The sequence below is a fragment of the Gavia stellata genome, chromosome 8 (genome assembly GCF_030936135.1).
Source record: "Gavia stellata isolate bGavSte3 chromosome 8, bGavSte3.hap2, whole genome shotgun sequence".
Classification (NCBI taxonomy): Eukaryota; Metazoa; Chordata; class Aves; order Gaviiformes; family Gaviidae; genus Gavia; species Gavia stellata.
This window is the reverse complement of record NC_082601.1, coordinates 29,661,430-29,673,738: the sequence shown is the minus strand read 5'-3', so window position 1 is coordinate 29,673,738 and position 12,309 is coordinate 29,661,430. Positions and strand designations below refer to the sequence as shown.

Here is a 12,309-nt window from a genome sequence, read left to right as displayed (position 1 = left end):
CTTTGTCTGTGTGTGTATTATAATTAGAAATGTGTCAAAGGGCTGTTACAGAGTGAGGGTAAAGCTGGAAACATTCACACCCCGCTTCTGCCCCCACCTCTGTGCCGACCCCGTCAGCCCCAGCTTGGGTGGGTGCAGGCACATCAGCTCTCCACACTTCCCAGATCAGACAACTGTATTCCCGAGACCCCATGGGGACGCAGTGGCGGTGACTTCACTGCACAATGGCGAGCAAGTTTCACAGCTTCCAGTTTGGTCTCAGGCTGCTGCAATCTGCCCCCACCATCGTGGCTAAATGCCGACTTTTTCTATTTCGATTTCAGATAGGATCACGGGCCTCAGGTATAGACGATTTATTTTCCTAGCACAGCTGGTCTGTCAGAGGTCATATTATTTGGCAGCAATCCCAGTGCTTAAAAATTAATTTTTCCTTATTAATACAACTGGGGGTCCCACAGGATAGGATCCCAGCCTTATCTGAACCTGACAGCTTCCTAAACCCCATGAAGGATGCTTTTTCCTCTCAGGCTATCTGCGATACAAGGCCACCATGTCCTGCAGCCCGGCAGCACTGGAGATTTCTGCTAGGAAACTAACCCACCCGCCTGCCCAGAGCAGCACGTCGCTGGAATGGGGAGCGCTGCCTTGTCCAGCCCAGCAAAGCGGGTTGCTTTCTCGTTTTAACCTTCTCAGCCACGCACCAGGTACCAAACACAGAGTAAATACTGGGAAGGGGGCTGGGGGGGGGGGGGGGGGGGGGGGGGGAGAAGGAGCAGGACAGGGAGATGGGAAGCGCCTCCGTAGAGCCCCCTGGGACCAGTATGCCTCTCTGTCACTCCAGACACCACGCACCATGATTTTTCTGCGGCAGGAAAGTTAGGAAAACAAAATGCAGCATCCTAACCTGGGTCAGAGCCCCCCACTGAGCTTGTATCAGTCGTTTTCAGTGATGCTCCTGACAACTGCCTGATTCCTAGGCTAAAAAAGCTTTTGTTCCCAGTAAGAGCCGAGTTAACAGCACCACGGGCAAAAGGCATTACATTCAATGCTCATGTGGGCGTGTGTGTGCTTGTTTGTATGTGTGCGGCCGTGTGCCTGCTTGGCAGCAATTTGTTTTGGTCCCCCTCCCCACCTTACTACATCTCCTAAGTCGTTACTAAAAATACTAGCTTTTAAGCAAACTATTTGGAAGGCTTCAAGAGTGAGCTTTGCTCGGAGCTGCATAAACATCGTCTGAATGGCTCGGTACTTGGGTCACTCAAATCTGTTACTTTGTTACTTGATTGCTTTTTACGGGAAGATGAAAAACACACAGCCATCCAGCCTTCAGATTTATCTTCCAGGGTCTCCCACCCACTCCCCTCCGTGGTTATCTCAGGGTTTGCTCGGCTACACACAAATTGGCAGCTGCACTGTTTATCTCTTACTGTAGAAATATTGCACAAGGGTTTTTTCCATGTGGATTATCATATTATTGTCTATTAAAAACATCTCCCCTCTCTACTAACCTCCCTTAGGGAACCTTAAGAGGGACTTTCATAATGGGAGAAGGCTTTCAGATACACCAGACTGAAACATAAATCCATCTACCTCTGGCATGTTTTCCTTACTAGACTGGCTAATTTACCGGAGCTAAGCGTAGCCTGATCGAGGTTCGCCTCCTGCTACCCCATACCTTTGCTCACTGGACTAGCAATGAAGTCACTTGACCGGGTTTGCAGCACCACAACAACGTCTCGGCAAACAGCCGCTGGTGTCAGCCGCAGGGAGACAACTTCCTTGCTGGCTCCAACACCATGTGATGCTCTGCTTAGCCGGGAAAACCCCGCGTTCAAATAAACATTTCTTTATAGCGACTGAATGGCCTCAGAGACACGGTTGGCTGATAAACCCCTTCCCAGTTAGAACTCCTGAGCCCAAGCCCACGGAGGGATAGAAGGTGAACACACAGACACAGGCAGGCACCCAGGCTCAGCAGGCACAGGGATGGCAGCCAGGCTGGCCAGTGCACCCTCAGGAGCGAGCCTCCGCTTACAGCCCCATCTGCCTCCGCACCGTACCCACTCCGGGAGACCAGACACTGCCTCTGCAACAGGGACCATCTGAAGAGACTGTTGCACTCAGCAGGAGTCTCCCAGGACTTTGCCCTCTCTCTTCACTCCCTCGAGTGCCTATTTATTTGGTTTCCTATTTGAACAAAAGATGGGATTTTTTTCTTTCCTTTATAACCATAAGGAAGGAGGCGATGCCAACCGGCAACTGAATGTACACGGAGCGCGTTTGCCGGGAACGTCTGTGCTTCACTGCTGCAAAAAAGAGGGACTTTTGTCAGGCGGCAGAGACTGTCCACTTCCCTTTTCAAGGGGGAGCTGGTGGCCATGCCGCTCCGGGGCCGGGGAAGGCAGAAGGAAAGGCAGGGACCGACGCACGCACATCGTGCCTTGCCATCTAACGCTGCCTGGGTCTGACCGAGGCTCAGGACCCTGCGTCCCCGCGGGCTGCCTGAGGCTTGTCCCGAGGCCCCGGCTAAGGGAAGGGAAAGAAACCCACAGCTCAGCAGCTGCTGGCTTGGCACCACCGTCCTGCCAGGCAGCTCACCGCAGGAGGAACCCCAAGAGAGCGGTGGACGGCTGGGTGAGGCATATCCTTTTCCTCCAGTGACTGCTCCAGGTGGGGACCCTGCTGCCCCCATAATGGGTCAGACCCAAAAGCCAGTGGCCAGGGAGCACAGGGCCCAGCCTCAGCCCGCCCTCGCCCCTCTCCTGTTCCCAAGCCGAAGCAACGCAAGCACCAGGGCTTCATCCCAGCGCCTCCTGACAGCCCAGCCTAGCTCTTAAGCGAAGACCAGAAAAACACACTCGCGCCCTAAAACCTGCCACGAACCCGCCAGGTCCCGGGACACCCCGGCGTTTGCAAAGTAAGCGCGGGTCCCGCACGTACCGCGGGCAGGCTTTCCCGGGGGGGTGCCGGGAGGGTGCCTCCAAGGGGCGGGTGCCACCACCGCCGCAAGCCTCGCCTGCTCCCAGCGCCGCCCTGCACGGCTCCCGCCTGCCTGCTCCCTGCCAGAGGATGTCAATTTCTCACCTAAAGTTTCCCGAGGTTGCAACCGGGCACGGGGCCGCGGGCATCCGGGTGCGGGGGTCCGGGATGCGGCTGGTCCCTACCGCTTCCCCTCCCTTCCCCGTGCTCCCCCCAAAAACCAGCACGCAACTTTCCAATACGGCTCCGTCCCCTCGCCCCTTCGCGCCGGGCGATGGGAGCTGCGCGACTACACCCGCTGCGCGCCTTGCCGGGGGGGGGGGGGCTGCGCCATCCCCGCCCCGCCACACGCAGGAAACACACACCCCCCCACCCCAACCCGTACTGCGAAAGCTGCGCGGCGCCGCCGATCCCTCGTTTATTCCCTGTGCGATGCCCGAGGCCGGGCAAAGCCTCTGTGCGTGCGCCCGGGACCGCGCACGGGCACCCGAAACTTGGGCGGGCGCGGAGGGCTCCCTCCCCCACGCGCGGCCGGGGGCATCCCCCGCCCCGGAGGGCGCCTTACCTGTCTCCGCCGCGCCTCCGGAGCCGGGCAAGCACAGCCCTAGAAATCCCCACGCCAGAAGAAACGTATCCATCCTTCGGAAGAAATGAAAAAAAAAACCCCAACACCCGAGGCTGCGGGGCCGGGCTTCGCCTGCCTGCCCCGGGCGCGCCGCGCCCCGCGTGGGCGCCCCACTCGCGAGCGGCTCCGGCGGGGCTCAGCGAGGGGGGGCGGCGGCGGCCTCCCCCGGGCCGGGGCTGCGGGGCGGGCGGTGCCGGCGGAGCGCCTCTCCCCTAGGGCGACCCGCGGGGCCGGCGCCTCGGCATCCCCCGGGGCGCGGCGGCTGCGGTGCGGGCTGGGGCGCCGTCTGCGCCTCCTCTCCCTCCCCGCCGGCGCCTCGCAGCCTTTTCAGGCAGGGCGGCATGTGGCTGTCAGCGCCGAGCGGCGGCACCGCCCCCCGCGCCCTCCCGCCCGCCCGCGCACCGCCCCCTCGGGGCGCCCGCGCCCGCGCCCCGCCCCGCCGGGCCGCGCCCCGCCCCGCCCGCAGCCGCGGAGGAACGCGGGGGCTCCCGCAGCGCCGGGCCGCGGGGGGCAGCGCGGTGCGCGGAGCGGCTCCGCGGCGCGCGGGGCCGTGCGCATCCCGGCTGCGCGCCGTGCCGCGGCTGCCGGCCGGCCCCTTCCCCGAGCGCTCGCGGCCTCGCAGCGCAGGCAGGAATCCAAACGCCCGACTGAAATACTTGCACGAGAGCAGCGCTGCGCGAACGGGAGACACCCAGAAATTGTCAGATGGGGGAGCGTCAGGACAAGGATTGTCCCTGCTCGTGGGCTTCCGCCGCTGCCGGCCGGGACCCAGAAGCGCCGTGCCTCGGCCAGAGCTGCCGTGCCATAGCGGGAAGCGGGAGCGGGGAGCACACGCTCCCTCGCTTCTGACACCCGTGGTGCGGTGTAAAGGCTGCTACAAGGGACGAATGCAAAACCTCTCCGGTACCACACCACGGTTGGCTTCCACGCTCCCAAGCAGTTTTCTCCAAGATGCTCCTTAGAAACACAAGCCGAGAGCAGCGTTCACATAGTCACCGCAGAAGTGCTCAGAAAGTTTGTTCGCCTTTGCCCCTGAGAAGGTCAGGAGTCCCTGTCTGGGTTGGAACCACCGGAACCTTGCATTTGCTTGCCACTTAAATTCACACACCGCAACAGGCTTAAAAGCCGGTACGTGGCAAACTGGGGCTAACTCACACCTCCATCCTATTTGAGAGGTGAAATTTCAAAGCGCACAAGTGAAATGAGCCCTAAAACCCCACACCAAAAAGAAACTTGAAAACAAATTGTTTATGTTGTCGATCAGTCCCTAGATTATAGATTCTAACTTCCAAATTCACAGCAGACAAAGGGATTAAAACTACGTTACCTCAGGTTTTTTAAGTAGATAATCAGAGAAGAGATACTGGCATGTGGCAGAAGTGAGATACATCATTGTGTGGGTGAGAGGGAAAGTACAAACGTTTCACTGGTATTCGTTTAGGGTGATGAGACTAATTATTTTGTACTCAGCTGTCTATCAGTTACGGGTAGCATCACCAGCTCACGTCAATGAAATCACGATGCCAACCTGTTTGAGCACATTCACACAACACGAACGCACCGAGTTCCTCCGAGGCCGGTGGAAGTTCACTGGTAGCAACAGATTTGGCTTGACAGATAGATCTGATATTTCAGCCTGAGGGCTGTAGCATCCCTCTTCCTTCTGTGTGTTTTGATACCTGACTTTGCATCTTCTGTGGCTCAAATGTGCTCCAACACCTGTTGAAGTCAAAGCAAAGCCAGTGGCGACTGAGTCTACTGCCTTATTTATTGTATTTTGATGTGGAATTATGCAACTATTATTTACTACTTGCTTATAGTTAGACTACGATCAAGCTAGCAAAGTGTGATTTTTCGTGTGTATAAATAGCCCTCGCAAACCATAACACAGATATTGGAGTGTAATATAAACCCACAGCATGAATCATTCCTCTCTTGAGATGTGCATGGAAAAGGAAGAGGTTACCAAACACTAATCGGAGATGGCCCCATCTCGCACACCATACAGCACAGGGGCAATTTTCCTCCCATTACATTCAGAGTTTCCCCTGGTTAAGGTCAACAGAAGAGTGCAAACACAACCTTGAACTGATATCAGCTCTGACCTGCTACTGAGTGAAGAGAAGATAACCCTAGGAAAGAAAATGGTGATGGGAAATGAAGCTACCTGCTGCTCCACAGAGGTTTCTCTCAGCTGCTTTTCAATAGCTCTCCACAAACCCAGCCCTGTGTTTAGTGTCAGATCACAAGTCTCCTCTCCATAACATGCCACTGTAAGGAAAGAAAAGGCACTACTAAAATACCAGGCAGTGCTACTGCAGTTTCTACCACTGCAGGCGTTCAGGACAGGATGACAACCAAGCTGGTGACACCTGCTAGACCAACTCAGGTACAAAAGAGTAAAAAAAATACTTCTTTTGGGAGCATTTAAGACTCAGATCCTCTCTCAGGTTTGCAGGAACTGAGCATAAGGTGATGCTACGCACCTTGAACTTACCTCTGCCTGTTTCCAGGGGCAGCTGCTGGCGCTGTGGGTGCTGCTCCATGCCCCAAGCAAGGCTGGACCTCATCATCTCTCCGTGCTGGGGAAGTCCTGCTTCTGCCAAAGGGCTCAGGGCTCTGCTCTCTGTTCAGTCCTCTTGTGGGTATTTAAAACCCATGAGTAAGCACTTGCCAAACCCATCGGGAACTGCAGCATTTTTCCATATCTGTATGTCAGAAACATCAAAAAAACCTCACTGAAAATGAGACAATATGTAATTTAATGGTACTGTAATATTTAATGTACCATCTGCATTAAATTTGGTTGAAGGAATTTTGCAGCCCAAGCGTTAGTCAGAGCTGTGATGCAGTGAAATTTCCCCCATCTCTCTCCTCCCCTGCAGCAGAACGCCTTCGCCTCCTCCGACACTGCCTAGTTCCCTGCTGCTGACCCGAGGGCCTGCGTACTTAGGGTTTTCCCTGGCACTCTTCAGCTCTGCTCTTCTTTTCCCTCTAATTGCAGCTCCTTTTCAACATTGATCATACAGCCTCATTTATTTTCAATCACAGCTTCCTCATCCTTCTCACCCCATGAACTGACCATCAGAGGAGGTGTCTGTAAAGCAAGAACCCCCCCCCCCCCAGCTTTTCCTTAGACCCTTCTCAATCCTGATTTAAAAGAAAATAAAATTAAAACCAAGGCGGCATGTATTCCTGTAACCTTCTCTGGGCTCCAGAGTAGCTGGACAAACAAGGTCTCTCCCCCAGTTTTATGTCAAAACACACTATTTCCAATGCAGAACTTGACAGCCTTCCAGAGAAAACAACACGGCAGGTCTGAAAGAGGGTTAGGAATGAGAGTGGGGGAAAAATGATACCCGGCCTAGATAAAACGGTAAGTATTGTCAGTCAGCAGGAGAGCAGGGACTCAAACATTTTGGCAGGATACCCGAGGAACAGGAGCACGGGGCACAGGGGCAGACGGCATCGGTTGTCTCCCCAGCTCCTCGCAGGATTGCACACTTCTTGCTGCAGTTTTCCTCCTCCAGACAGTGCTTTGAGATCCTCAGCTAAAAAGCTCTAAGTGCATCATATAAAATGTTTTTATTAGTCTACCAGGTGCATGATTACGAGATCTCATTTTATAGCCACAAATAGCCAATAATTACCTTAGCATCCCATTAGCCCTAGTCTTCAGCCAGACTATTTGCTCGGGAATTCGTTCCTATTCAAAAAGCAGGCCAATACCCCAACTTGCAGAAAGCAGTTTGGCACGTTGCATTCAAGCCCATAAACTTCCAGTGTAGAGGTGGCTTAATTAGCAAGCTGCCCAGTTAATTTTTCATGGGGAGTACCAAGGCTGCTAATCTGCAGTTGAAAGCGGGGGCTGCAGGGCGAGCCCAGAGGCTGCCCCTTTGGCTCTGCAGGTGCTGTAGCAGGTCAGTGCTCGCCCACCCCGTTACTGCCCACCCACCCCACTCCTGCCCAGCCCATTACTGCTCGCCTCCTCCCAACATGTGTGTCCCCCCCATTTTTCCAGCTGCCGGACCAACTGCAGGGTGGCAGGAAGCTGCTTTCTCCCACCACCTCTCCTGCTCAGGGCTATTTCATGCAGGAGGAGCGTTGCTGGCATGCGAGGCTACTCCAGTGTTCACGCTGGCCGGCTGCAGTGTGGCCTGAAGCTCAGGCGGCCACAGTGGGCCCTGGGCCAGTACTGCCTTGCCATGGTGCCAGGAGCTGGCAGAGGGCCGTGGGGAGAGCCGGGGAGCAACACCATTGCCGGGGAAACGAGGGGAGTGCTGAGGCAGCCTGGAAAGGAGAAATGAAAAGAAGGGAAGAAAAAAACAGGGGAAAAAGGAGAGAAGAGCGAAGAAGGGAGGTGGCGAAAGAAACAAAGAGGCAGAACAAGGGGATGGGGGGAAATTAATAAATGGCAGAAAACAGGGAAGAGAACAGAGGAAGCAAACTAATGGAGTTAAAATCCATCATCGGATTAGTGGAGAGAGGGAGAGCGATTCCTCGTGGCTTGGGAGGTGCTCAGCTGCGGGAGGGGCGCGGGCGTGCTGCTGGGGGCCTGCTCTGCGCTGCAGCCTGTGCGGGGGGGTCGGTGGTGCCAGCTGGGGGGAGGAAAGCCCCTGCATCTTCAGATTTAATAAAAAAAAGCTTTCAGACTTCAGCAGGCTGACTAAATTAGTCTGAATATAAAGGTGCTGTATTATTTCTCAATACGGCAGCAGTATGAAAGAAGGCAATGCGTTTCTTTTGAAGCAGCTGCTGTGTAATCCTGGGCTTTCAGGTGTACTTCAACCAAACACTCTCCTGGTTTCAGCAGGTTAACTTCATTAAAGGCTCCATCTACCACTTTAATGTTCACTGAAATCCCACTGGGTGGGTACATTAGGCAGAAATAACCCCCACAAGATGATTGCATGCTGTTGTTTGGCACAGTGAATGGACCTGGAAGGGGAAATGGAGGAGGGGAGGGGGTCACACAGTGACCCAGGCTGGAGAGGACAGATCCTGAACCACTGTAACATGCTAACGGGCCTGGCCCTTTGCTAACAGCAGCAGAAGCCACTGCAGCAAAACCCCAAGCCTGCAGGGAGCCATCCCTCCTGACCCTACCTCTGCGAATAACCTGCTTGGTTCCTGCTTCGCTTTGGTATCCTCCTTCTCCACGCAGCCACTGGTGCTGGCCCCCAGCTTGCGAGGAAGGTGCCGATCCCCCACAGCTTCTCCTCACCTGCAAAGAGGAGACCATAGAGCTGTAAAGGCCGTCTGTCCTTCCAACAGACCCTGGCAATTCTGTTGGCTTTGCCACTGAGGGCTTTGAATTGGGCTTGAGTTTCTTACCCCACTGTAACTGTGGGGAGCTGTTAAGACCCTTGAAAAATCAAAGAACCTCTTGCTAGTGTGAGGTGACCCAAGCTCTGCATGTTCATCTGCTAAAAGCACCCAAAATGGCCCACTGACCGTGGTCTCTGCAGGTCCCTACCCAGAGAGCAGCATCCGGTCAGCTTCACGCTGGACAAGCTCCAGTTGGACCACACTCCAGGTAGGGTCAACAGTAAGTGTTCCACAGACTGAATTAGAGCGGCACATTTGTGGACCCCTACCCAGTTACAGTCACAAACCAGGGGCCTCATTTAAAGTCTGCTGAAGCTGGTGGGAGTTCATCCATCAACTTCACTGACGTCTGGAAGCGACCCAAGTGGCTGAGCCCTGCAAAGCCAGCATGACGTCTTTAACTGTAAGTGCTGCCATTGACTTCCGCCGGGCTGGCTTCCACGGTGTAAGTGTCATGCTCTGTAGTAAGTACTTACAGGGCTGTGTGCTCGGTGTTACAAAGGGCCACGCCAGCAATCTTATTAAAACACCTCCTTAAAAATACACAAATTCTTAAACCAACAAGTCATTTAGACCCCCCCCTCGCCTGAAACTTGGCAAACAAATTCTTAGGCCAGAAGCGATTTCTTTTTCCTTATAAACAAAATGCCATTACCATGCTTTGGCTCTTGGCTTGATAGATCCTGGCAAGAAAATGCATGTGTATATTTTAAAGGGCTTTCTCCTTTGCTTATCATGCTTTAGCTTTTGACCTCTCCCCTCTCCCCCCGCCCGTGCCCAGGCGCATTCCGGCATTGGCTCCCGTGACGGTACATCGCACAGCCCTCCCAGCAACTGGGGTTAGACACTCCCTCCAGCAGATAGCACATTCTTCTGGAGCACTGTCATGTGGGGAAGCCTTGAGCTATGAAAGGTTTTCTTTCCCTTTTAATCTTTTATTTTCTTTGATGTTCATTTTAAAATACATTATTGTGCCTTATTTGTATTATGGTACCTGGCTCTGCAAGGACTGGGACCCCTCTGCTGTCCAAACACAGACTCAAAGACAGTTCTTGCCTCAAACAGTTTACAATCTGAAGAGACAAAGCAGACAAAAACCACGAGCCAGATACAACGTGGATGACAAGCCTGTGGATTACTTTTGCATTTAGTTAAGTTGTAAACTGTTGAGGGAGAGATTGCCATTTGACTATGCCTGTGCAATATCAGAGGTAGGAACTTTCTTCCGATGCTGCTGGATACCCAGTTGTTCGGAGATGGGTTTTCAACATACAGCACTTAAGTGAGGATGTCCCAGGAAGGCAGTGATTCCTAAGGGAGCCACTGCTTTTCACCTGATGTCACCAAGCATGTGTCAATGACCCCAAAAAGCAATCTCGTAACAGAAAAAGCCATGTATATTCTGCTAATAAAAGACAGATGAGGACAGGAAAGGGAGCAGATCTAGAGGATCCCAGCTGATAGCTGGAAGCAATGCTGTGTTTTCATCATAGTCAAACACTCCTGTGTTTTGAGAACATTTCAAAGCATGTTTGGCACAGAACTTATGTACATGCTTACCTTCCTAAAAAATTCATAGTGGTGCTATGATCTTGCTGGAGACAGCTCTGCTGGATGTATCAGGCTGAAAAGTGTCTTTATAATCCTCCCTTTGACATACGTGCACATCTCAAGTCAGACCGTGCATTTACACTGCTTCCTAGACAAGAAATCCATAATCTCAGAGGAGCTCTACCCTGCCTCCTTTCTGTTTCTGTGAACGTTTTGAGTCACAGTCATCACCCTTTCCCTCTGGGGATGGGGCTGCTTCCTTATCATTGCAGAGTAGCTCTTTTTCCCAAGAGGTGTCTTCCCTCTGTCCCCAGGATCCTGCACACAGACCCCATTGATTTTTCAGTGTAACTTCTCATGGAAATCAATGGTGCTAAGGCTGCTTCACAGTTAATAGGCTGGCACTGAGGCCCATGCCTCAAATAACTACACTGGATGGTCCTCCAGGGAACTGGGACCTGCAGAGCAATAGTCAGGAAGCTGCCCGTTTTCTGGGCATTTGGTACGGCAGGGCAGTGCTTTCACTCTCGTGCTCAGCTGCCTTCACAGGACAGGAGGAGTATGTGGCCCTCCGCAAATTCAGGCTGTGCTTCTCAGGAGTTCAAACTTAGGGCTTAGCACCGAGAATTTGCTGAAGTAAAGAGATTCACTAGAATAACGACTGTCAGGCACTCTGAAATGAGGGGTGGTTTTGTGGCTGTGAAACCACAGATTAGGATAATCAGAAGGGTCTTTTGGTCTTCCTGAGCCAGACAAGTGACCCAGGACCATACCCAGTGTAAGCCTGTGCGCAGTACTGGACCTTTACCACACTGTTTCGTTTCCACGTTAGCAAAATGGGACTGTTAATACCTTTTCTCTCCCACGCCTTGTCTGACTTCTCTGCTCGATTTTGAACACCTGAATTGTCTCTCCCCATGCACAGCACAGTGGGTCCAGTGGCTACTGTAATCCAAACAATCCTCAGTTGCAGGTTTTTCTTCTTCCTCCTCAGTGTGCTACATTTATCAGCATCAACCACGAGTCCAGCACAGTCAGGCTTTCCCTTGCTCTCAGCACCTCAGAGCATTTGGGTTCGCGAATCTTGCTATTAATAATACATTGTGCAAAGTAGGTACAGAGCTCAAAGTTTTCCATGTGTGTGCTGGAGTTTGATTGTAACTGTGGGTATCATTATCATCAAAGAGACTGAGGAATGGCAGCTTTTAGTTAAACAAATGAAAAGCTGTATTTAGTCTCTTTTGCCACATTGTGATAGGGAAGAATAAAGGCTTTTAAATATATTTTACAGCTGCCGTTTCTTAGGTTTTTCTGCCTTACAATAGTCTCCGTGGTTCTGACTGGGAAGTTGTTGCAAAAGCTTTTTGTTTTTAAGCCTCCTATTGAAATAATACATATTAATTGCCTCATTCCTGAGTTTTTTGTTGTGGTGGAAATTTTGACTGGGGGGAGGACGGAGGGACGAGCTGTAAAGCATCAACAGCTGAGAGGGGGTGCCCTGGGTGAGAAACGAGAGAGGGGGCTTAGATGACATACTGCTAGCAGAGTGCGAAGGAGAAGAAATGTCTTCCTGGAAAGTGAGAAGACAATTGGCAGAGTAGCCCGGGGCTCTCTGAGGGGAGCAGGGCAGAGGCAGAGCTGGGAAGGGGGAGCCAAAAGTGCTCAGCAAGGAAGCCAGGTGGGAGCAGGGACAATACTAGAAAGCAGCAGCATGACAGCATATTCTTTGAAGAGAAAAAAAGAGCTGGATTCATCATACTGTGGCCACCAAAAATGAATATCAATGAAACAATTAGCTCTGTGAGCAATGGGACAAATGAACGCTG

At 52.9% G+C, this 12,309-nt stretch overlaps 1 protein-coding gene across 1 annotated transcript in view; it reads right to left on the bottom strand.

Annotated features, from left to right (window-relative positions):
- NRP2 (neuropilin 2) overlaps positions 1-3,633 on the bottom strand; it is an 87,009-nt gene extending 83,376 nt beyond the window's left edge. Inside the window, exon 1 of the mRNA XM_059820113.1 lies at positions 3,545-3,633. Coding sequence (XP_059676096.1) covers positions 3,545-3,617 — 73 coding nt within the window. The 5' untranslated portion in view covers positions 3,618-3,633. The remainder of the gene's footprint in view (positions 1-3,544) is intronic.
- Positions 3,634-12,309: the final 8,676 nt, after the last annotated feature.